The 26568-nt window shown below is 37.5% G+C and overlaps 1 protein-coding gene across 2 annotated transcripts in view; it reads left to right on the top strand.

Moving 5' to 3' along the window:
• Window positions 1-366: 366 nt before the first annotated feature.
• The window catches only part of ATP10B (ATPase phospholipid transporting 10B (putative)), a 56497-nt gene continuing 30295 nt past the window's right edge, over window positions 367-26568 (top strand). For both annotated transcript variants that reach the window (XM_081939294.1, XM_081939293.1), the window contains exons 1-6: window positions 367-922; window positions 9525-9729; window positions 12017-12102; window positions 14912-15018; window positions 21909-22040; window positions 25595-25722. In XM_081939294.1, the coding sequence (XP_081795420.1) occupies window positions 459-922; window positions 9525-9729; window positions 12017-12102; window positions 14912-15018; window positions 21909-22040; window positions 25595-25722 (1122 nt within the window). In that variant the 5' untranslated portion in view covers window positions 367-458. The remainder of the gene's footprint in view (window positions 923-9524; window positions 9730-12016; window positions 12103-14911; window positions 15019-21908; window positions 22041-25594; window positions 25723-26568) is intronic.

The raw sequence follows: 26568 nt of genomic DNA, 5'->3' as shown, positions 1-26568 counted from the left end.
TTATGGAAAACAGTGTACAGACAAGTTTCTCCGCATATAATTTCCATGCAGAGAAATGTGATTGCTTGAAGTTGTTGTTTTAAATTTCAAGTATTTAAAATTATAAAGGCCCTATAATTCATACATATCCGAGATTCAAGTAAGAGGCCAGTAAACGTCTATCTTCTATTTTATACTGTTCAGAAAGTTTCGGTCTCATTGTACAGCCGAGAAGGGAAAAAATCCAGATTGGCAGCAAGGCAGGCACTAGGACCCAGGAGCACTCTTTTTGATGGCAGCAAAACTGGTTTGCAGAAGGAGGACACCTCTGTGTTTCAACAGGTGTTGACTAAAGCAAGCAAAAGCAGTTGGCTCAATTAAATTCAGCCTGACACTTCTCCCTGGAAGAAAACAACTGGGATAGTTTGTGTTTTAATTCTTTAAGTGTAGCTTTAAAGGGGCAGGAAGATGTCGAGGAAATGTGCTCAGTAACATTCCTACAGGATATACATTGGTTCAGAAGGCTGTGCTGCCAGAGCGTTGTCTCAGAGTCGGAGAGTGTGGAATCTGTGACAAGGAGGAATGGGGGAAAGAATGAAGAAACTACACGAGTTGTGCTGTCGAACTTGCCCTTTGAAGCCAAGTGGAAAGAAAAACCAAATAGACATTATGCAGGCAACAAAATCAAGACCACCCGATACACATTCTTGTCTTTTATCCCTAAAAATGTTTTTGAACAGTTTCGCCGCTTTGCCAATATATATTTTGTGGCCATCGTTGTTCTTAATTTTGTGCCAGTAGTCAATGTTTTTGAGCCAGGAATATCTGTATTGCCCGTCTGTGTTATAATGGCCATCACTGCTCTTAAAGATGCTTGGGAAGACTTCCGGAGATACAAGCTGGACAAGGAGATCAATAGCATGGGCTGCCTAGTGTACAGCAGGTAAATACGTTCTGGGATGCAGTTTGGGGAGGTTTCAGAAGCAACTTTAATGAGCCTTCAAATATTATCCAATATTATTTACTACTAATGCTAATTTGGTTTAAATAATCTAGCTAAAATTAAACTAACTAAAACAAATATTTTAGTATTGCAGAAGAGAGAAATTTTTTCTAGTAATCCCACCCAGGTTGCTTTCTTCTGCTTTTTTCTCTATTTCAAACTAAACTTATGTGACATATCGTAGAGATGTAGTGTTCATCGCGAAGACAATAGCCAAGAATTGAGTTTCTAGTTTTGGCAATTTCAGTTTTTGATCCTTTCTGAATGATTCCCAATATGTTTTGTTTTGTTTTTCTGGTTTTTTCACCGCTGTCATATACATAGCGACCCTTTTATATTACTAGTCAGGTTGCTAATCAGAACCTATAAATAGTTAGGTAAAATCAGAACAGTGAGCAAAATATGTGTACTTTGAGTAGTTCTGTAATACTTTGAGTAGTTCTGTAATACTTTGAGTAGTTCATCTCTTGGTTTTTGAAAAATGACACCCGTGCTGCTGTCATCATTTACTGAACTGTCAAGTCTTGATAATCATGTTTCTTTTCTTACAACCTTTGTAAAGGTAATTTAACATAAAATTATTGTTAGTATTTAGTTTATTATTATATTTCTGTTCATAATTTATTGGCCTAAAGGAGAACTATAGAGGAAGCTAAAAATTTGCATGGGGACATTGGCCCAGACACCACAATCAAACCACAAACCAACCACCAGAGCTATCCCTAAGGCCTCACAGTTTCCTTCTCCTCCTTCCTTTATCCTTTTGGTATTACAATTCCTTCTCTCACTTCCTCCATCACCATACTTTGTCATCCACACAAAGCAAGGCCAATGATGAGTCACACAACAGTACTTTACCTACCAGAATTCAAACCCATAAAAGTTTCTTATGCTGCCTTACAGACAGCAATTGAGATTTTTTTCCCAAGTTTAGTTGTCATCTATCTATTTTATCGGTAAACTATGAAGAATCAAGAAGAAAAGTTGGAATTAAATTTGTGTGAGTGAACCACTGAACCATATGAGGAACATATCATCTTTAGGTATGGATCCTGAAGTAATGATATCTAAATTAGGTCCTTTTAGTGGCACAGATCCATATCATTGTCCTTATTAGTGCTCTTAGGAATAGGAAAAAAGTTTTTTTTTAATTATCTGTACTTTATTCTTCAGCTTCTAAAGAATGGAGAAGTGAATGGAGAATTTAGCCACATATCTCTATCTTCATCTCTATACCCTGCTTTAAATTTAGATTAACACACTACATTCCACATCTTTTCCTAGGCTTCCCGGTCTCTATAGCATGCCACAGGATTCTCTTTTTGGCTAACAGGCCAATTTCTGATATATTTTAAGTAAGGATGGGAAAGCATTTCCATGCACATTTACCATAAAGGCTTTATTTCTTTTTAAGGTTATTATATCCAAACAGTGGCCTGTCGTGATGTCCAGCTATGGGTGGAACATTCTTTGTTACTATTTGTCATCCAAACAGCAAGTTGGCATCAGTATGGAACTTAATTTCAGATAAAAGTCTAGGAAATTAAAGTGTACAGGTGTATATTTGAATACTATACTATTAGACAAGATCTCTGCTTCCTTGCCACATAAGAGAAGAGTAAAATGAATATTTTCTTCAGTGGCAACAAATTTTGATGATTCCCCTTACTCAGATTTGCCTCAGGGCTGTGACCTAAACTCAAAATGAGAGGAAGCTGAACTAGTAGATGGGAACTGCTTTCCCTAAGGCACGTAACGCATTTTGGCTAGTTGGACAGGGGCACTTAATTTGGAACTTCCAATGCCACTTGGAACTTTCCATATCTCCAGATGGTAGTCACTTGGAATTTTCTATATTGTTGTCCTTCAACATTTCCGTAGAGATATGTGTTATGGGTGCATCAGAACATCTTAATTGCCTTGATGTATCAGAACACCTTGAATTTAATTTTTTTTTCAATTTCAGATGACAAAAGCATATATCAAATCATTATTTTTCTTAAAAATTAATTATATTGGCTACAAGGAAAATGTGTGATAAAAAGTTGAAAGTTTGTAAAATGGATGAGATCCTTTATAATTGTTTTTAGCAGTACTCTATCAGGTCAGGTTTAAAGATATTGATAACATATTTAAACTATGCTTCCCATAACTTACATACATGTTCACATATCCAGGATCTGTTTAGAATACAAGAATTTTTCACACACTTCTACAATAGTATGAATTGGGATTCATAGAATGCCAGTTGGATTCGTCTTACATATGATTTCTTATTTTGAAGTGTTCCTGGCTGATGCTTCTAATGAAAGTTCTTCTATAATCTTCTTAAGATCATTTCAACATTGCTCTTATTTTAAAAAGGTTTACTTCAGTTTTGCTTCTGGTCATTCTTCCTTATAAACAAAAAACCTGAGGCCTAACATCACGGCACCAAATGAGGAAGTATTTTATTTTATTATTTATTAAATTTTAATGCTGCCCATTTTCCTCGTTAAGTGACCGGTTTCTTACTATTTATATCTAACACTGTGAAGTATTTGGGCTTATTTTACACAGTTTCAACTAGTTCCTAGAAAAAACTTCATAGGCTGTTGTGAGATTTCTCTTAAGAAATGTCCTAATACCATGTTCATCTTCAGCTGATCTTGAAATTTTGCCTTGCAAAAGGCTAACCAAGGCTTCATCTTAAATGGAATTGATTTGCATAATGTTATTAATAAACATGCTGCAACACTGAAATAACTCCAGGCAATGAATTAATGGAGGTACAATATTTGTCAGGGAGAGAGGCTCTTGCTTCTTCTTGCCAAAACTTCCATTTACATGCAATTCCATTATTGGAAAAGCCAGGTGCCTCTTCAATCATTGCCTAGGCCACACCTTTTGGTTCCAGTGTTTTGTATAATGTAGGTTTTGGAGAAAAGGCATTCTCCCAATAGATAATGAATGTTTGAATGTACATATTTATAGAAGATTTCTTGCACATCTTAGCACATGATCAAACTGTTCCTGAAGACATCACACTCATTTTGATTTTTACATAGAAAAAGGGAATGCTAGCAACACTTCACAGTGTTGGTACTGTTAGACTGGATTTAAATTGTCTTCACAAATTCCTACTGGTTGTGCTATTCAGTCATCTGGGAGAAGGAGAAAATTTAGCATTGATGGGCAATCTTTTGCCACATATCCAAAGCAAGACTGCAAGGAATATAAAGAAAATCAGGCTAGTATGATCTGTGCTTTCTGTACACAGTTCTAAATGATCAATTCTTTTGGGGGAAAAGAAAGGGGGAGTTGTTTATTTAAGTCTGACTGGACTTGGGCAAAATGCATTGAATCCAAAGTAGATCCAACCCTCTTTCATAAATCAAGGTTGGGAACAATCAAATTATGGATATAAAATACATGGCATCCACTCACTCCAGTATGAGAACTACTCTATAGGCAATCACCATCTTCATTTCCTATTAAACATTTTTAGCTTTGAGACACTGTGAATTGCTTGAAAACACAAGAAGCAAAATTAAAGAAGCCAGATGGAACAAAAAGTACATGCCCTAAAATAAAATAGCCATAAAATGAAAACCAGGACATACCGTAGTTCTCTACACTATCTACCTCTATTTCCAACAAAACTCAAAATAATTTGCTAGGATTTGGTGGCTTTAAAAGGAATCAGTATTATTGTTGGGTGTAGCGTAATGGTAACCACTACCAAAACAGCATGTAGAGAGTTTTATGGAAGCTTCGTGTTGAAATATATATATCAAACTAAACATAATATGATTTCATTTGATCTTAATATACAATATCCACTCTGAACTCAGCCATTCTGCTAAACATGTAGCTTCTGGCTTCATGCATTGTGCAGGCTAGATCAATTATGGTCTGTTCACAACTGATCCTGAGAAAGGAAGGTAATAAAGGAAGTTGAATTCATGAGGGGCAAGGCTGCATTCCTCAATGAAGATTATAAAATCATTTTAATCTGGTCATCTTTTTAACACATAATTGGGTTGTCCTGGATTGTTATTTTCACTGGGAGAAGGCTTTAGAATTATATTTTTTTTCCTAATAGAATATTAGAGAATTAGAAGCTACAGTTTCATTCTTATATGGTAGACTGTTTCTAGAAAGCAACATTGGAGACTTTTGCTCTCTATTGGCCTGAAAATGTCAGGGTAATCATTCCAATGGTTAATGTAAATTGTCCCTGGTGTTTTGGTATAAAACAAAAGCAGTTGGGTTTATCATGAGAAATCCAAAACTTTATTAGGCTAACTCTAAAATCTAAAAAATCTAAAATCTAAAAATCTAAAAAAATCTAAGAAATAAACTGAAGTTGTACAAATTCTGAAAGTTCGAAAATTCTGCCAGCTAATATATAGATTACATTTCTCCTTTCCATCTATTTGATTGCAGAAAATGCCCAGAAAGTGTCTAAAATCAGTAAAGAATTGGAGAAATATAATTGAAATGTAAATAAATGTTTTATTTGACCAGGGAACTAGTGCTAAATGTTTTCTCATTTGGAAGTCGATATAGAGTTTAGGGTGCTATTAGATTTAATCTTCTCTCAGAATACCAATTTGGCATCTGGACATGAAACATACTTTGTTATCTTAGATGGCCGAACTTTTTCAATCACAGAACTGGCCCAATGATAATGACTTCTGCATTGGAAAAAAAAACTGTTTTAGATTACCATGGTGCACAGTAGATGGAACTTCTCTTGAAGCAGTTTGGAGATTTCAGATAGTAACAATATGGCATCCAAATTGTTTCCTACCACATGGAACCTACTTTGTCTTTAACCTCTTTGGTTAGTTATGGACTCCCAAATACAAGTAATTTAGATTCCCAAATACAAGTAAGGGGACATGGTGGCTCAGTGGCTAAGACACTGAGCATGTCGATCAAAAAGGTTGGCAGTTTGGCGGTTCGAATCCCTAATGCCGCGTAACGGAGTGAGTTCCCGTTACTTGTCCCAGCTTCTGCCAACCTAGCAGTTCAAAAGCATGTAAAAATGCAAGTAGAAAAATAGCAATCACCTTTGTTGGCAAGGTAACAGTGTCCCGTGCGCCTTCAGGGTTTAGTCATGCTAGCCACATGACAGGGAGACGTCTTCAGACAGCGCTGGCTCTTCAGCTAAGAAACGGAGATGAGCACCACCCCCTAGAGCCGGGCACATATGTCCGAGGGGAACCTTTACCTTTACCTTAAATACAATTCCAATTGCTGGTGTTGAATATATGAAGGCCCATACAATCCATGAACACAGTTCTTTCTCTCTCGTCTATCATGAAGAATTAAAAGCTTTTCTCCAAGTGTTTCTTCTCTTATAAATACTCACATGTCCTCAATTCATTAGTTACCCTCATTGTAGAAAGCCGTCTTAAAGAATATTTACTTGCTACCTGGTACACTCAGTTTAAAATGCCAGTTTCAATTAATCAGCTTGGAGGGGTTTCGGTAAACAGTCAAAAGATTATATCCAGAATATGTCAGTACACCATATATATTTCCTAATTGATGGATTCAGGGTCATAACAATAGCATTTGGAACTTATATATTGTTCCATAGTGCTTTACAGCATTCTCTAGATCAGTGGTTCTCAACCTGTGGGTCGGGACCCCTTTGGGGGTTGAACGACGCTTTTACAGGGGTCGCCTAAGACCATCAGAAAACATATTTTCAATGGTCTTAGGAACCGAGACACCAATTTTATGGTTGTGGGGTCACCACAACATATGGAACTGTATTAAAGGGTCGCAGCAATGGGAAGGTTGAGAACTACTGCTCTAGATGGCTTATAATGTTAGTATTATTTGCATATGGTCCCCAACAATCTGAGTTCTCATTTCACTAACCTCAGAAGGAATGAAGGCTGAGTCAACCTGAGTTTGCCTGCAACACTGCATTCTAACCACTGCTCTACCAGGCAATAGCATGCTGCCTTCCAAGCCACAATTGATTAGGTGCCCTCATTTGCATAGGATAGCATAAACATTCTTGAGCAGAGTATACCAAAACTAATCACTATCATGCTTTATAATTGGCATGAAATGCTGTATGTGGCCAGGCATGATTATGACTAATTACTCTTTCCTTCTCTTATTCAAAAGCATTATGTGAAAGTCTCAGGCAACCAAGACCATGATGACCAACAAAGGCCAATAACTATGACTCCATGTGATGTAGATCATCGCATATAAAAGTTTGCGACTTGGAATGTAAGAGGCTGAACATCAAAGTCTATGCAATGCATTAACAAATAAAATGAAAGAATGAAAGAATATTGTGTGTATATACAGTGTGAAACTACAAGGAAAGGGAAATTTGTAATAGTTCCAAATAAAAATTGAACGGTTTTTATTGAAATGGAGTTGATTTATACATGAATGGGGGAAAGAACAGGCTTAATTAGGAATGAAGTGCTAAAATATATTAATTGTTGAGGGTTGCATATAAAAACAGGAATCCATACAGTAGCAAATTAAACTCCAGTGAATGGGGATTATAGAAGAACTGGAGAACCATCTTGGGAGAAACAATGCAGCATTCTGAATGAATGTTATCTGGGTAAAACATCATTCTGTTAGGTGACATGAATAGCTGGTAGGAATAAGAATGCAAATAACATGACTGGGCCTTTCAGAAACCCAAGAGAGAATGAGAATGGGGATCTATGGTTACCTTCTATTTTAAGAAAAAATACGTGTTTTAAGTATAAAATGATTCATACATATGCATGTCAAAAGAATAAATGTAAATCTGAAAGCATGACTGATTTTATCATTTTCAAAGGACTGAGAGAATGAATAAAGTATGTGAATATATAAAGAGCCGAGTGGCGCAGTGGTTAGAGTGCAGTACTGCAGGTACTTCAGCTGACTCCTAGCTGCAGTTTGGCAGTTCAAATCCCACCGGCTCAAGGTTGACTCAGCCTTCCATCCTTCCGAGATGTGTAAAATGGGGACCCAGATTGTTGGGGGCAATATGCTGACTCTGTAAATGACTTAGAGGGCTGTAAAAGCACTATGAATCGGTATATAAGTCTAAGTGCTATTCCTATTGCTGCTATGTGAGCATAATGAACTGTTAAGTCCTGTTATCCTGAGTCATTGTGGTTGGGAGAATGGAGCATTCCTGAGAAGGATGAGCAAAAAGTACTGGAAGTGTATGCCAGTGTATTCTCCAGGTAGAGTCAACCAAGTAAAGAAGGTCATCCAAACAGCCCACTAAAACAAGCAAGCATTGCTATCAGACAGCAATAATATTTATTGGAATTGGGTAGTCATTTGAACAACAACGCAAAGGCAAGAACACATTTTTTAAAAACTGGATAGATAACAAGATAAAGTGAAGACGATACACAGTGTTGGATGGTGTCCTTGATGTAGCTAGGAATCTTGCTGCTGGGGGACCAATGCAGGAAAAAGAAAATCCAAAGCTGGAAAAACAGAATTTGGTGGAAACTAGAAACATGGGTTAAACAAAAGTGGAGGGAAAAAGAAAAAGAAACAAAAAATATAATGAGTACAAAAAGAAGATGTATGAGTTCTGTTGAAAAAGCATTAGTAAATTAATTGAATAAATGGCCAATGGACATTTTTTAAAAAGATATGGGAGTCATTTGAAACAGAGTGAAAAATAAGCTATTACACATTATCACAGAACTATGGTAGTGGAATGGATGAAAAAATAATCTATGATAGAAATGTACATGAAAAAATCCTGTCAATAAGGAAAAATCCATATAAAGGAATGGTTGCTGCAAAAACTAAAGATAAATATTTTATAATACATATAGAGAGAAGACTGAAGCAGCTGTAACAAATCTAAATAAGTAACGTGGGAACACTTTTCAGTGTTGAAGATAATTTAAGAGTGCTAGATGATGCTAATGTGTTTTGACTGCATTTGTGAAAACAAAAGCTATTTAATTTTATACACTGCCATCCTACAGCTTAAGGCAACCCAAAGCATTTTTGCAATAACTCAAATGTTTTTTTTAATATTTATTAGCAGTAATCTGTTTTAAAATGTTACTACCCTGTTGACCTAAGGAAAAAAAATACGCCTGAAATTTTAGTCCAGTTTTACCATTATATGACAACATAGATTAACTAAACATTTTTGTAGATTTGTCTTAAAACTACTTGATAACTTATTGATCCACTTGAACTTAAAAATATGAACTTAAAGGAATCTCCCTGAGTAGAGCTATCAATGATGTAATAACAACTTTCAAAGCATCTGGTTGCTTATGAAAGTTGATATGATTCACTTTCTATATTTATCTTAGCAATTGTTTTTTTAATATATTTTAAGATTCTTTTTCCACCCAGAATCATTTGTTGAAATAGATGGCCAAATTGGATGGATGGATGGATAATCTGCTTTTCCCATTAATCCACTTGCATTAAAAAATGTCTTTCACAATGCTTTCCTGTGCCCTAAAGAAAAGAGGTGCTCTGTGCATTGATAGGGCAGTCACAGGTTGTTAACTGATGGTGCATCTTCTCATAACAGGAGCCAACACACCTACATTGAGAAGTGCTGGAAAGATGTTCAAGTGGGAGACTTTGTGCAGGTGCAATGCAATGAGGTCATTCCTGCTGATATTCTGCTGCTCTACTCCTCTGATCAGAACAGGATCTGTTATTTGGAGACAGCAAATCTTGATGGTGAGACCAACCTTAAACAAAGACAAGTTGTGAAAGGCTTCTCCCATCAGGTAAGCAACTTCCCTCTCTCTTTTTTTGGTGGAACAGGGCCACCACCTCCTTTAGTGAAGGAAGGATGCAAGGGTCCCAGGCTTCAAATATGGAGAGAGACATTTTCAGTATGTTTCAGGATTTGAAACTATTGATTATTTTCAGTCAAGACTAGAAAATTAAATAATTAAATATAACCCCCCCTTTTTTTTTATCCCTGAATTTTACGTGTCTGGAACAGTTTTCTAAGCCACTGATTTTTAAAACCGATATAGAGTGCAGCAAGATAAGAGCATAAGCCCTAAACACTTAGGAAATCATTTATATCCGCCATTGTTTGCCAAATGCACGAAGATGGGACCATTTCAGGAGCAGGATTCACGGTTCCTCGGGACTCTTCTAAGGAAGCGCGGTATGGAGGGCTTGTGAGACAGCCTCAGATTCTTCTTCCAAGTTATAATGATTAGTAGAAGAGAGGAGAAAAGTAATCTTTATAACATATCAGCTGCTGAAATGATACATTAATCTTATATAAAAGCTGGGTTTTGAAACATAGGTTTTGAAGTTTTGTCAGCACAGGAAGGGGCATGCTCTACTCCAGACCTTCACAGAAACTCCCAGCCTGTCAGCACTTTTGTGTAGACTGTCAGATGCTTGACAAGGCTACAGTTGGGGGTGGGGGTGAAAAAACAGGTGATTTATTGTGCTCCAAAATGATGAGCCAGCTTGCAGGCTGTACTGTCAGATGGTCATCCACCCTGTGCAGATCGATTGATTGGTTATATTAGTGTGTACAGCCTCAGAATGAGGTTCTAAGATTGCCCCTAACCAAGACACAGTCATTATTTTCAAGCAAGCCATTAATGGTCCAGAAATATAATTTAAAGAGAATGTTGTGACTACCAGTTTTAAAAAATTCAGCAGGCAAGCAGTGACTTTTTACCAATATGTAACATTTCCTTGCACCTTCGCTCAGTTTTCATCAGAATATTTTTTAAAATAACTATTTTATTTATAATAGTAAGAGAGAGAGAGAAAGACAGACAGACAGACAGACAGAGGGAGATGAAAATTGTGAAGGAAAAGTAAAATCAGAAAAAAGAAAGAAAAAAGTGAAGTAAGAATACGGTAAATAAAAAAAAGATATAGAAAGAAGTGACTTGCAACTTTATCACATAGAAATAAACTTAGCAACACTTCACCCCTATATAGAGGCATATGTGGCACTGTGTTTTTATTCAAATGCATTGAAAGGACTTGGGTGAACTAAGTCCAATTTAAAATCACTTACTTCAGGAGAAAACTAACGCTTCATCCACCCACTGGAAATGTTAATATACATGTGCATTTTGGGATGTGAAATTTAGTGGGATATGAAAAATTGATAATAAATGTTAGTCTTACTTCAAATTTAAGCCTGATTGGCCAAAAATAATAGATATTTTAATATCTCTGTTCCCACATTAATATATTTTCAGAAGCAGTATAATTAATATTTCCTTTTATCCATTTTATATATAAAGCCATTTGTGGAATTTTTAATCTTGGAAAAATTATATTATTTAAATTATAGAGTGATTTCTCAAACACATTAATGGCACCTTAATGGTTAAACACAAATAAATGAAGTCAGCATCATCTAGACCAGGGGTGTCAAACTCAAGGCTCACGGGGTGGATCCGGCTCATGGGATGCTTAGATCTGGCCCATGGGCCCGCCCTGGAAACAGCAAAGGACTAGCCCATGGTGTCTCTGTCAGGGAAAACAACTCAGGAGGACCGCATGCAATCCTCCCCAGTTCCATTTTTGCTCCCAAGTGATTTTGAATGGGCCACCCTGGCCACGCTCACCCAGCCCCCTGAAGTCAAGTACAACCCTGATGTGGCCCTTAATGAAATCAAGTTTGACACCCCTGAGACATCAAACATAAAGTATTTTTAAATATTTCTGTTTTCAGTGCTACAGATTTAATATTTTCTTGCCTTGCCTGTGTTGTATCTTTCCCATTATGTTGCATTCCAGATATGTTGGATTTCAGCCTTTGTAATGATAGACATTGGAGTCCAATAAATCTAGATTGTACCAATTTGGGGTAGGTTGGATTAATTTATTGGCTTCACTCAGCTACTGTTGTATTACAATAAGTACTTGGATGGGGCCACATTTTAGATTCATTCATGCCACATTAATATGCAATTATCACTTCTAACCATTGCAGAAATGTTGGGACAGCTCTTATAAACCAGTTTAAAAAATATCCATTTGCTATTACAAATCACTAATTTTGTTTTGTTTGTTTCTTTACAGAATACGGAATTTGAGCCAGAATTATTCCAAAATATCATTATTTGTGAAAAACCTAACAATGATCTCAATAGATTTACAGGTTACATGTAAGTTACTGCAGTTTTTATTTTTACCATTCAATCACTATTATTAGAGCCAGTAGAGAAAAGGGGAAAGTAATAAAATATGTATGTGTCATGATTTCACAGCACATTTTATTATTTTTCATTGCTGCAGTTTGCAAATGATGCCATAACTATGTTATGTTATGTTATGTTGTGTTGTGTTGTGTTGTGTTGTGTTATGTTATGTTATGTTATGTTATGATTGTATTCTACTCAAAATGTTTTGAGATATTGTGAACAATTTATATAACTATTATTGTACTCTCCCAAGTATGCAAGTAGTCCAGAAATAAATATATTCAGCAATATTTGCTACATTCATTCTTCTTCAGTGAGGATTAGGACTGAATAGACTGCTGATGTCCTTCTGCAGAGAACTTTGTGTTTGGCTTTAGCACTTTAACAATACATTTTCTTTTATCATCTACCACAGTATCCTTATAAAGTGGGAGCAATTGTCATTGTTTAAGTATGGAATTAGATGAATTTGTGTGATTATTATAGGGTGAGCAGCTGACATCTTCAGAAAGAATTTGAATGAGCTCATGAGCTCTGCAGTGCATCCTATGTTGGAATTAGGAATTCAGAAGACTATTTTGTGACTTCGTTTCAAACAGATACACTATATAAACAGCCACATTTCTGCAAGTTCTGCTTCCTTCAACTTAAAGTCCTCTTAGGTCCTCTTTAGGCTGTCCAAAAATGCAAATGTGGGGGATAATTAATGAAATATTTGCCTCAACCATTTCCATCCTCAATTTCCTTTAATAATGAGAAATATCTGAAGAGCTGTAACCATATTCATCTTGCATAGATTCAGAAGTCTATCATTTTCATTCCAAAGGATGCAATCCTTTATTTGTGCCAGTCTGGCTGTTTCCTGACAGCAATATCAGGAAAAGATAACTGAGGCTTGGGTATTCAACCTTGTCTGCTCTTTGTATTTACAATGGGTGAATTACTAAAGAAGGCCCATGAGCTTTCCAAAAATATATTCACCAATCAGGTTAATCTATCCAGATCCCAACATGATATATAAAACTAGTGGGAAGTGTACTGATAAATTATTCCATAGCGCACTGAATGTTTTCAATATTCTAAAAGTGAACTAATACAGCCTTCTTCTATATTGCCCCATCTAAGCACTGCAAGTTATCCAGAACATATTCTTGTTGTTAGCTATCTGTAGTTAAATTATTCTGACTCATGAAGAGTCATTGGATTTATACAGCCCATGTGATATGAAACTAGTACTACTGAGCCCAGAATATTTAAATATGCAAACAAATGTCAATTCCCAACAGTGGCAAATGTAAATCAACACTGCTGGGTGTGTCTCATGATTGCTCTTCCTAGAAACTGCCTTATGGCATGCCAGTATCGGGATCATCTGAAGATGGGCTGTAATTATTTTGTTTCTATGGATCTTTTTTTTTTTTTGTAGCCAAGTATTTTAAAATTGAGAGAGACCTCGTTGAATGTTATTATTGATCGGGTCTGAGGCTGATCCTTTATCTGTTCCATTTTTTAGTGGAAAATTAAATTGGTTTCCTACATTAAAAGCAAATATTCAATGCATAGAACTGTAACTACAATCACCCATTCCCTAACCTTTCCTATAATTATTTTGCAGTATGTACAGATAGCAGTTAACAGAAAGATTGGCATAAAAAATGAAGCAACCTATAGTTTGCACAAACTCTCTCAAACTGTCATTTGTAGCATCCAAATTCAATCGTCAAACACTGGTAGAGAAGTTTTCTACCAATTTCTGATGTAAAGTAAAAGAAATAAGGCACTGACTTGGACAGGACAGGACAGGACAGGACAGGACAGGAAAGGAAAGGAAAGGAAAGGAAAGGAAAGGAAAGATCCCCCACAGATAAATCAGACCAACCCACTTGCATGGCATCTCCCCCCTCTCCTCTGTGAGAAAGAGACAACAAAAATAATAGCAAAATGGCATTCCTTCTTGCTGTTAAAACCTCATTTACTCCAATCCTGAATATTAATTTGCTGGAAATGTCTAGCAAAGCCAATTTTTCTGGGTGTCAGGGTTCTGATAGCTTCAACAGCTTCAACATTTATCAGAAATGTGGTGATGTTCTATGCGGCCCTCCAAAGTCTTTCTCTCGCCTTAGATTCCACCGCAAGGAAGGAGAATTTGTGATAATCATTCCATTCAGAATCCTCCAAAGGTAAACTTGAAAGATGGGTCATAGAAAAAAGCTGAAGCATTTTGAGGCCTTTTTTCAGACAAAAGACAGATGGTTGCTTTAAAACAGCCTTTGAGCATTAAGTATGAAGAATCCAATCAAGTGCCTGCGAGCGTTTCACCATGTACATAGATTTATCTGCAGTGGCAAGGACATCCTTTCTTAAATGCTGCTGGCAAATGTATACCCAATGTATTGAATTTCCACTGCTGACACTTTGGTACAACAGAAGGTAGGAAGAGCCTCCGAGATCTTTGAACACTTGCATTAAAAGAATGTATTGTGTGATTTTTTAAAAAAAAAATGTGTTGTGTCAAAACATTACATGGTGATCTGTAGAAGCCTAGGGCTCAAGACATCAGAGAAATCATCTTTTCTGTAATGTAAATTCTCAGCCTTTTAACACTGATTTGAAACCGCAGCATGGTAGTGACCCCCTGCAGTACTTTATACCATCAGTGAGCCTCAAAACATAATCACCCACAGTCACGACATTAGTAGTGTATTATTTAGCACTGAGAGAACAAGAAAAAAAAAGATGTGAAGAAAACAATGCACATCTTTCTTCTTTACAGGGAACAGCCTGATTGCACACGAATTGGACTGGACAATGAAAGCCTTCTTCTTCGTGGTTGCATAATAAGGAATACAGAGGTTGCAATAGGAATTGTTATCTATGCAGGTAATTACTGGATTTATTTTTCATACAGCTACAGATTGATACTAGGGTCACAAAACATTCTTTTCCCCAGCACTTTTTGTGCAATGTAAAATTTGTTTTGTCTCTGGTACTTTCTCTGTAAAATGCAGAGTTGAGGTTGTTGTTGTTAATTGTGAAGTCATGCCCGACCCATTGCGACCCCATGGACAATGTTCCTCCAGGCCTTCCTGTCCTCTAACATCCTCTGGAGTCCATTTAAGCTCATGCCTACTGCTTCGGTGACTCTATCCAGCCACCTCATTCCCAGTCATCCTCTTCTTTTTGCCCTCAATCTTTCCCAGCATTAGGCTTGTCTCCAGTGAATCCTTCCTTCTCATTAGGTGGCCAAAGTATTTGAGTTTCATCTTCAGGATCTGGTCTTCTAAAGAGCAGTCAGGGTTGATCTCCTCTAGAACTGACCGGTTTGATTGCCTTGCAATCCAAGGGACTAGCATGAATCTTCTCCAGCACCATAATTCAAAGGCCTCAATTCTTTGGCACTCAGCCTTTCTTATGGTCCAACTTTCACAGCCATACATTGCAACTCAATGGGAAAACCATTGAGTTGAGAAATGAATTCCTATTAATTTTTTATGCCAGCTTCCACTCTTCATTATTTTGGATACTTTTTAATCTGAGCAATAATTTTAGAGAACTCAAAAACTGCCTGGGTCACCGTTTGTAGTTTAGTCTGAGAAATATATTCTTACTTAATCCATCACTTTGGCTAATTATATCTTGCTTCTTGAAGGGCAGCTTTATAATTTGAGAATAGAAGAAATGCTGCATTGTACAGTAATACAGGAAACCAAATTGTGGCCTTTGATGGCACTCTTCACAGGGTTGTGAGCAGGAGGATTGTGCTGTTTTTGTAAGCTACTTTAGGAATCCTTATTGAAGATCACCACAAAAGCAGCACTTAATCAAGATGTGTAAAAGGGAAAGGGAAGAAAGGTGCATGGTGTGTTTCATTAGTGTCTGACTATAGGTGAATGGTTATACTACACAGAGAGAAGAATGCATTGTCAAGAATGATTTTTAAAATAATGGGTTCTGGAACGCTTCAAATTCTTAGAGTGGGAAAAGAGGAAGTTGCAATCTTAACTAATCTGAAGAGTTGTCTTCACCTTATATTGTGAATATAAAATCCTCATTCCAAGTCCTCAAGAACTGCTTAAATTTTATTCCGGTTTGCTCTGAATAACTTGGATTCTGACTGGGATGTCAGCATGCACTTTTTTTAGTTTGCGTAAAACTGTTGCAGTTGCTGTGCTGATAACAGTAAAACTATCACTCAGGAAGGAGGTTCAGGAAAGAAACTAATTTCCATCCTTATCTTGTCATTTTAAATGCTGTAGCAGCTCTTTACTTTAAGAACTCAGGCATAAACCTAGCAGTACCTCTTGGGAATACTTTTATTTTCCTAGTAAATCACTTTTCAAAAAAAAATTCTTGGATGCCGGAGGTGTTCCCACAATACCAATTGCTCATGAGCAAGGAAAAGTGGAAACCTCATATCACAATGATAACACTGGTTTTGTTTTCATATTGTATTTATTAGAAATGTGTATGGCCACCCAACTCTACAATAACCCTGAACAGATTACAGTAAAAAACCATACAAATACCAATAAAAAGGCAAGTGCCAGAATAAAAATAACCATTAACTAGCACTTAGCAATCGCAGTGGCACTTATATGCTGCTCCATAGTGCTTTGCAGGGCCCTGTGAGCAGTTTACAAAGTCAGCATATTGCCCCCAACAATTTAGGTCCTCATCTTACTGACCCTGAGAAGATGGGAAGGTGAGTCCACATTGAGCTGATCTGAATTAAACTCCTGGCTGTCAGCAGAATTACCCTGCTATACTCTATTCTAACCACTGCACCATCAAGGCTCCAAATAATATTCAAATATATAGGACTATCACCTACTCTCTAACCCAAGTCTTGTGGAAAGAACTCAGATGGGGGAATAATGCATCTGGGATGGTGCTCCAGATGGCAGGGGTTGCAACAGAAAAGGCATGCCTCCTAGATCCCATCAGGTGGAGCTGCTTAATGCATGGGACATTGAGCGCGCTGATTGAATATGCCTAGTTGCGCAGCCAGACAAAAACCACAGAAAATACATGGTGCTTTAAATAAACAGACCCTATGTAATGAAATTCCTTGGTTACAACTTTTCCTGAAATGGGAACCATTAGATTCCAATTTACCCTGTGTTTCTTTCTGGCCTGCTGTTTTGTTGGTACTTCAGATTCACTTTGGGAAGAACTAAACAGCATTAAAATTATTCACTGCTGGATCTAACTTATTGGACTTTCTTTATGTTCACCCAGAACATGCACTAGTAGATTCTCATTAAGTCACTCTGGCAGCTGCGAAACAGTCAAATTTACTTAGAAATCAGTCGGCCATCTAATTAGGTTTTAAGGCATTAAAGTACTCTGCATTTTTTTTGGCTCCGGTTGATATTCATTGTGAATAAGGACTTCTCTAACCACCAGCCTTTCCATTTGCAAATAATCCCCAACAGACTTTAAACCTTATCTATGATTTCTCCACATTGTTCTCATTATCAGTAATGTCAAGCACATTCAATATGATGTTGCCTCTACAACTGTAGCTTTTCAGTTGTAGACAGCTATGACCAAAGATTGCTGGCCACCTACTCTTTTTTTTTTTTAAACTAGCCAGTTGCTGAATGCATTGTCCCCAAAACTCCATTAGGTTGCTCTACCTGCAGAGAAAGAGGAACAATGGCATTCTTAGTATTCTTCACACACACGCACATAGATGCTGGCACACTGCTCACATACTTGTTCTTCTATATTTTTGTACATCCGCTGACTGTATTGCAAGGCATTTTTTTCCAATTGCCTGCTTTTAAAGCCGTTGCAAGGAAAGACTCACTATTGAAACTATTAATGCAGGGAAGCTTCAAATAACTCCTCTTCACATGGAATCAGATCACCATGGTAGAGTCTGTGAATCATGGTAAATCTTGCGAAAGTGGCATTTTTGCATAATGTGTGAAGTGTGTTATCCCAGCAAATCCTGAGTGCTGCAAGGCAACAAGCCCCCATGAGAACCACATGCAAACAAAATTGCACTTGAGCGCTTTTCTCCTTGCTAGGCTAAATAAAGTGCTAGCAAGGAATTGAAAGCTTGGGGATATGAAAAGGAAAGGGGAAACACATGCCAACAAACAAGAATGATTCTCTGGGAAACAGGTCCCATATGTCTCTGAAACAAGGGACAGAAAATGCAAATGAACTTTCCAAATGGGACAAGGGATGCAGGTCTGCTGATATGCCCCGGAGCTGGTTTGCAGAAAGCATTGAATAACGGATTGAGATTCAATCAGCCCAAAAGGCAGAAGAAAATTAGTATCTAGAAGCATCCCACATCCCTGCACTCTTTTAAGACACTAAAATAAAACTTTGTTGTCTTCATGGAAGTGAGGCTCAGCATATAATGTGGTCTCAATATACCGTACCAGACAGTGACGTGCGGTGAGCTTTACGGCTGGTGAGGCTGGTGATGTCATCAGCGTGAGCCGTGGTCCCCTTCATGTTGACTCAGGAAGGAGGGGAATGGGACCACATCAGCCTCCCTCCTGCGCACGTCCCATTCCCCGTCTTCCTAAGTCAACATGGGGACCGCGGAGCACGCTCCGCGGGACCGCAGCTCACGCTCCACGATTCCCTTCCTGTTGACTCAGGAGTCAGGAAGGAGGGGAATTCCCGTCCTTCCTGACTCCTGAGTCAACATGAAGGGGACCGCGGAGCGCGCTACACGGGACCGCGGCTCATGCTCCGCGATCCCTCCTCCGTGATCGCTCCAGCCTCTCTCCTGCGCACGTCCCATTCCCCGCCTTCCTAAGTCAACATGAAGGGGACCGCGGAGCACGCTCTGCAGGACCACGGAGCGCGCTCTGCGGGACCGCGGCTCACGCTCCGCGGTCCCCTTCATGTTGACTTAGGAAGGCGGGGAATGGGACGTGCGCAGGAGGGAGGCTGTGACTGTACACAGCCCCGAGTCCCTTTTGGGAGAGGGGGAGGTCTAGAAATACGAAATAAAGTAAAGTAAGGCTGAGGCTAGAGGAGCCTCCTGCACACGTGGTCCCATTCCCCTCCTTCCTGACTCCTGAATCAACATGAAGGGGACCACGGAGCACTCCCATTCCCAACCACGTGTGCAGAAGGCTCCTCAGCACCTTTTCCCTTTTTAAAAAAAATTCATGATGAGAGCGGTGCAGCTCTGCCTCCCCTGCCTCCCCTGACCACACGTCCCTGGTACCAGAGCTTTCACAAAATAAAATGTGCAACAATAAATAGTTACAGCAACCGTCATCAGTCCTGTTTCCCTTCCTGTAATAGTCCATGAATTAACCTAGATATCAAATACATTTCTCTGATTATCACACATCAGGGAGCTCTATAGGAACTCTCATTTCAGGAAGTCATCTCCGTTGACTATGATGTCTGTTGCCTCTGGATTGGGTTCAGAGATAGAATTCATGAATTGATCAGTGGATCAAATCAAAAATCCATTAAACTAATTGCTCTGATTTCCATTGTAGCTAGCCAGATGGTGCTGAGAAAGTCACAAGCAGAACATGATGGAGCAGCAATTGCCAATTTCTATTAAGCCAATTATTTCAGAATGTGAAAACTCATTCAAATGCTTATGGTTAATTTCCATTAATATTGCTGTCCAACACGTAGTGAACTAATCCAGCATAGCCCCTGAAGCACCGAAACAGCATCCCCAGATGGCAATTGCAGAATTTATTTAAAAAAAACAAAAGTTATATATGCAGTACATTTTTTTAAAAATGGCCAGAATATCACAGATTTTATTTTATTTTTTTACATTCTTGCACAAGCTCAGAAGAGAATCTTCTGAATTTAAGGATTTCAGTACTACTCGGAAAAGCTCTTGAGAGGGAGATCACCAAAGATTATAGTTTTATGACAGGAAAGACATTTTTAAAAGTATTGTTTTGATTTCTTGGCTCAGGTCTTCTTATGTGAGATTCCATGATAGAACCTTGAATGCATTATTGAGCTTTGTTCCAGTCTTTTTTTAAAATTATGTAATAAGGAGTGACCATTGTAAAAGCATATAGCAATTATTGGCTAGCATTTGTTTCTTATATTTGGGAGAAGTGTTGCTTATTCAGAGGATTGAAGACATTTATTTTTAATTTTGTTAACCAAATTTAGAAACTGCCCATTTAGTAATCTGCCTTAAAATAATAAATGACATTTAAGAGAAGTAAGTAATACATCCATTACAGCCATCTGTTCTATTAAGAAATTAAAAAAAATATGCATGTTTAACTTTCCTTAAATATGTAATTATTAAAGAATCTGCAATAAAAACTTTGTTAAAGTTCAGTTTAAAATAGTTCTCTATTCATTCTCTCCACATTGTGGACAATTTTATAGTCCTAATCTGATCCTCCTCCTTTTTTCTCTTAAAGAAAAAAGTCAAACTATTTATGTACTTATTTTCTAGATATTTTTAAAAAGCCTTTCAGCTTTCTAAATCCAGGTTGATGAGCAGCAATAAGAATATAATAGCCCTATCAAACTACAGCTTCATCTAATTATCTGTGCTGTCTAACAGCTGTTCCTCTTACTTGCAGATTTAAAAACTTTTCCAGTTTTACCATTAAAATTTTTAGGAATTCGGGATATATTGATGCAATCTTCTTGGCTTTCTGCAATGTCAATCTACCACTGGAAGTCTGTTGCCAAGAATGCAGTTCAAATTACATCTATAGATAGATGAGGAAGTGTTTGTACCAATCTCAGCCTTATTATTCCAAATAGGAAGTGCTTGAATCCACCCTAAAAAGATAAATATGTTCATTTTGGGATTTTGGGATTTGGTAATATTTTCTGTATAATCCATCTATAATCTTTTCCATGGCAGATGCGGTGGCTAAGGCGCTGAGCTTGACAATCAGAAAGATCGACAGTTAAGCAGTTCAAATCCCTAGTGCCGCATAATGGAGCGAGCTCCCGTTACTTGTCCCAGCTTCTGCCAACCTAGCAGTTCGAAAGCATGTAAAAATGCAAGTAGAAAAATAGGGACCACTTTGGGGGAAGGTAACAGCATTCTGTTCACCTTTGGCATTTAGTCATGCTGGCCACATGACCACAGAGACGTCTTCAAACAGCGCTGGCTCCTGAGCTTTGAAATGGAGATGAGCACTGCCCCCTAGAGTCAGGAATGACTAGCACTTATGTGCAATATGTGCATTACCTTTACCTAATCTCTTTCATGAATCTGTTATTTTTGTGACATTGGTATTTTTTTAATCTATTTTGGCCTTCAGTCATGCATAGCAAAATGTGAACATTCTTCTCTCTTTCTTTCGACCATTTCTCTGAATCTACCCATCCCTCACTTTCTTTAAGATTACTTCCTTTGATATGCCCAAGAATTATATGTCCACAGGTTGAATCAAGGATGATTTAACTTCAAAGTATGTCCTTTTCAACACACCTGCACACCTCATTGTTTTCTCCAGGATTTCTCCAGGATCTTAATTTGAGCAGGAATTTTGGTTTTAGATACCTTTCTTTGCTTCTGCGAGCTTCCTCCAGAAAAGAAATTAATAGATTCTCTGTGAGATACAATTCTTTCCAAAACCTTTGAAGTTGCAAGAGACTCAACATCTCTGGAAATAATGCTCTTGCATATGCCTATCCTTTAAACATATATTCCCAAAACTACCATGAAAATGTATGTTTCCATGGCTAGAGTTTAAATCTAAAATTTGGTTTCTTCCTAATCCCTGAGTTCTTTATATTCATAAGATCATTTTATCTTACTGCATGTGCACACCTGGAAGGTCACGAAACCAAAGCTATGTTGAATAACAGAGGTCCTCGTTACAAACGCAGCAAGATAGAACAACAGATGAACATGGATATATTCTTCTGTGTGGGACTGCTCTTCGTCATGTGTCTCATTGGAGCATTAGGTATGGAACAGTGGTAAAAACCTATTCTACTATTTGTGAAAGTCTTTTTGTAACATGGTGCACTTGGATGGACTTTTCTAAAGGTGAGAAGATCAATGCTGCCCTTTTACAGAGGGAAGAGAGGCTCTCTGGTAGCACATGTAGAAAAAAACCTAAGAAGTAGCAATCAATAGCAGCCAGTGATATTAACTCTATTATGATCAGCGTCTCAAAATTGACCAGATTAAGACATTAATGGTATGACCGCTAACTACTTTATAATAAGATTATAGCAATGGCATCTGAATGTACTTTCCTTCTCCTCTCTTATATCTTTATGAAAACTAGGGAGGGTCATGTCTAAAGTGCTTACTCAATTTATATTTTGGCCCCGGAATCAGATTTTTAAAAAATCTGACCATTAGCTTGGTTGCAGCTCTTCCTCTTGTTCAGTAAGGTGACTTGGGTGCTTCATCACTGGAGGCTTTCAAGAAGAGACTGGACAGCCCCTTATCAGAAATGGCTTAGGGTCTCCTGCTTGAGCAGGGGTTTGAACTAGATGACCTACAAGGTCCCTTCCAACTCTGTTATTCTGTTATTTCTACTGGCCATACAGGTATATCTTTAACATTAAAAACGAATAAAGATTTATTATTGCCAGTCCAGCTGAACTTGTATATCTGGAAATGAGGAAGCCCACTCTCTTATCCCAAAGGTGCTTTTTCAAGAGGCAACTGAACTTTCTGGTTTTTATTTGAAGACATTTCGCTTCTCATGCAAGAAGCTTCTTCAACTTACAATCCAACTCATTGCCACTGTGCCTCCGTGTGCTATAGACCTTTAGACAATTCCTCATTTTAAAAAAAAACTTTTTTAAAAAAAATGTTTTGCCATAAGAAAAAGAGAGAAGAAAAAAAGAACAGTTTTTATAGAGAAAGAGAAAAAAATCTAAAGGATGCTTAGCTCAGATGTTCAAACTGTATTCTTTAGAACGCTGGGATTCCATGAGAATTTGATGGGGAGAGACTGAGAGAGAGAAACGTTTACTCGAATGTTAAAAAGAGTATTTGCTATTGATGGAAGATGCATTTTTCTTCTAACTCTGATTTAGAGTCATAGAGATTTCATCTAAAATTATCTAAGCCTGTATTTGCATATGCTGCATATCTTAATGTTGTTGCTTAATTTTTAACAATATAAATAATGTTAAAGCCATCTATTGTGCTTTGCAAACCATCATTTAAGTATTAATATGATGTATGTGGTCAGTGTTTGGCTTATCCAATATACTATGCTAAAGAAAAAGTGATTTCACAATAACATATAAACCCAACCACCATTTTATCCCCAATAATCAAGGGATTTTAATACATGATCTTTTGGAATAATGGGATAATTAATTTGCTCTAATACTTTTGAAAAGCATAATTTCTCTTGAGATCATAAAGGCCTTCAAATTTTTCAAATTGGTTTATCCAACTTAAAATTTCTATGCCCATACTGGAATGTTGCTTAATGTTTACATTTATTCTGTGGGATAATCTTGGTGTGTATGTGTGCTCAGGTTGTATGCAGCACTAGGCCTTTTGAGTTTTGCTATTATTCTTTCTATTTTTTTCTATTACTCTTTTTGTTGTAAAATGGGTGGAATTGGGTGCAATGACTCAGATGGCACAATGGCTCAGCAGTTAAAACACTCAACTTGTCGGCTGGAAAGCAGAAAGCCTGTGTTTGAGACCTGAGCATTGCATGAGTGCCCTCTTCGACTAGTTTCTACCCACCTAGCATTTTGAAAGCATGCAAAATGTAAATTGATAAATAGGTACCACTTCGGTAGAGAGGAAACAGCGCTCCACAATGTAATGCTGGTCACATGACTGCGGAAATGTCTTTGAACAGCACTGGCTCATGTCTTTGAAACAAAGATGAGCACCTCCCCCTATAGTCAGCAATAACTAGCAAAATAAACTCTGGTGGACTCCTTTCCTTCTTTTCCTTCCTATTGTGCACTGAAAGTAAGACTCTGGCTGCAAATTACAAGGAAAGAGTCATAACGGCCTTGAAGAATTTATTTGCCTGCCATTGCTAGTCATTTCACTGTGGAGCCCATAATAAGCTTATAAGAAACACTTTGAAAACAACAGCACTAAAGCCCATTCAATATGGATAGAAATTTGGATGTAGAGAAAAAGTTAACTGCTAAAATTAATAATTCATTGTTGTAAATTCCCTAGATGGTACCAATCACTTTCAATAAGAAGCAAAGGAAAAGATTGCTCTCTTAGCAATTGCAGAGATTGTGTCCTAATGTGACCAGGATTTGCAAAGATGTCAAATTCTAATGAAAACAAGTCCACCAAGACTCTACAAATAAATATTTGGCAGAAGAAGCAAATGTTTCTATAATTGTGTCCCAATTTCTAAGTGTCAGTCTGCAAGTGAGTTGCAAAACGCTCCACTGGAAGATTTAGCATTTAATTTCTTTTGTGTGGTGAGAGTCTTTGAGGAAAGTGGCATGATGACATGCCTGTAATCTGTTGAATTAGCCAGACAAAAAGAGCTGAACTAGCTAGAAATGAAGAGTCCTAACTAAGCAGCAGTTCAGTTTTCCTTTCCTTTTCATTTCATTTTTAACAAAATGGGAATTTCAGGTTATAGTCTTGGTTTAATCTAGGATCGCAGCTGGATCAGTTTTATAGAATGGGAACGCAGTATGTCTTCCTTTTTCAGGGAGAGAAAAAAATAGATCAAAGATGGAAAAGCAAATTGCAAACAAGTTTAGTCTTAATCTTTGTACGCCTTAAAATTGGGAAACATGTCCTGATCTATTTCCTCACACTTCCCAGGAGTCCCCTGCAAGTATTTCTTTTTGACATACATTTCATTATAAGGAGATGGGTAGAAAATGATTTCATTTTATTTCTTGGCTTTTCAGTGTTCTTTCCCTGAGGCTTTAATGTTGCACTTAAATACACTCTGATTGTATTTCATTTAAATGGAAACTCGTTCTAATGAAAAAGTTGGATGCTGATATCTATTAATAACCTCCTGTTTCGTTTCATGCAAAATCCAATTTTGTACACTTAAGAACAGCACAGTTTGTTTTTTAACTGTTCATTAGATAATGGCTTATAAACTAGTGCCACATCCGAATGCTTGAAGTGGAATTAGCTGTTACAGCTTACAGTTGTGGAGCAAATAGCCCAAGATGGCTGCAACAAAATAAGTGGGAGGGGGGGTCTTTTCACATTGAATTATTACAGAGTAATGAACCAATTCCTTGTCGATTACATACCACATTACACCAGTGAATTTCTGTTCGTGCAAAAGGATATTTCTTCCCTCTTCTATGCATCTTGTTAGATCATTCCTGCAGAAGGCCCTGTTCTGAATTTGGGTGGGGGTAGGGGAGGATTAATGAGGAGGGACAGGAAAAAGAGGAGGGGAATTCATATGCTATCAAATGCTGCGTCCTCTGTGTAACAACATAGTTGGATACAATCCTGTTATGTTTTATTTTAATGTGCTTGCCTCCCTCTTCACAACTCCCTGAAATATTTTGTATTTGAATGCAGGTCAAAGTATTTGGAATGGAAGTTTTCTCACCCACCCCTTATTTATCATCCCAGACATAACTGGCAACTACCTTGCTCCAGCTCTTGCAGGTTTCTACACATTCCTGACAATGATCATCCTTCTACAGGTGAGAAAAATCATTATTGTATGAATGAGAAAAGGAGGTTTAAAGTTGTGCGTTGACCCAGGATTACATCTCAGTTACTTTACAGGGATCTTTCTTCCAAGGAAATACAGAAATAGAACAGTCAAGCAGCTTAATGATGAGCTAGATGTGTGAACCCCAATTCACATCCTATCTCACACCACAAGTGTCTCCTTTTCAGTATCACAGCTTCAGTTTAGCCATCCTTGTGCAGTGCAGGAAAATAAATTACTGATCTATCTTGTTTGGTTGATAAGAATGACATAGCCATTCCTGGAATGCACTTTATAATATATGGAAGAGCTGTAAAAAAAAAAAAAGGTTGCATCATTCTTTCAGCTGGGAACCAATGAAGGGTTGAGAGAAATGTCTCAGTATTAATGCTGAAAGCATCTCATTGTTTTTGTGGTAATCTTTCAATGTGACTTTAGATATGGAATGAAGAATATTTTGTAGCCTTGCTTGAACCACACTTTTTTGAAGTATTCTTTTCAGGTAGCCAATGGCTGCAGGAGACAGAGCAGGGCTTAGCATTTATGAGGATTCTGTTTCAGTTTCCTATTGTACGTATGAAGTCCCAACTAAAAGACTATTTCTTTATTATTATTTTTTACTGGAAACTGGGTGGGAAATTGCACCACTGATTTTTAGCATTTCTGTGTTGTAATCCTGATAGATGGGAGAGGAAATAGAACAACAAAAAGAAAGAAGCCCAAACTTTTATAATTAAGAATCATTTAGAGTCAGGCAGCATCAAATCAAATCAAATTGTACACATAAATATATATACAATTGTTTTATTATTTATGGACAATGTCATTCCTGCTT

Source organism: Natrix helvetica, assembly GCF_964273705.1.
Source record: "Natrix helvetica genome assembly, chromosome: 1".
Classification (NCBI taxonomy): Eukaryota; Metazoa; Chordata; class Lepidosauria; order Squamata; family Natricidae; genus Natrix; species Natrix helvetica.
Note: the sequence above shows the minus strand (reverse complement) of the source record. Positions and strands in the feature narration are given on the sequence as shown.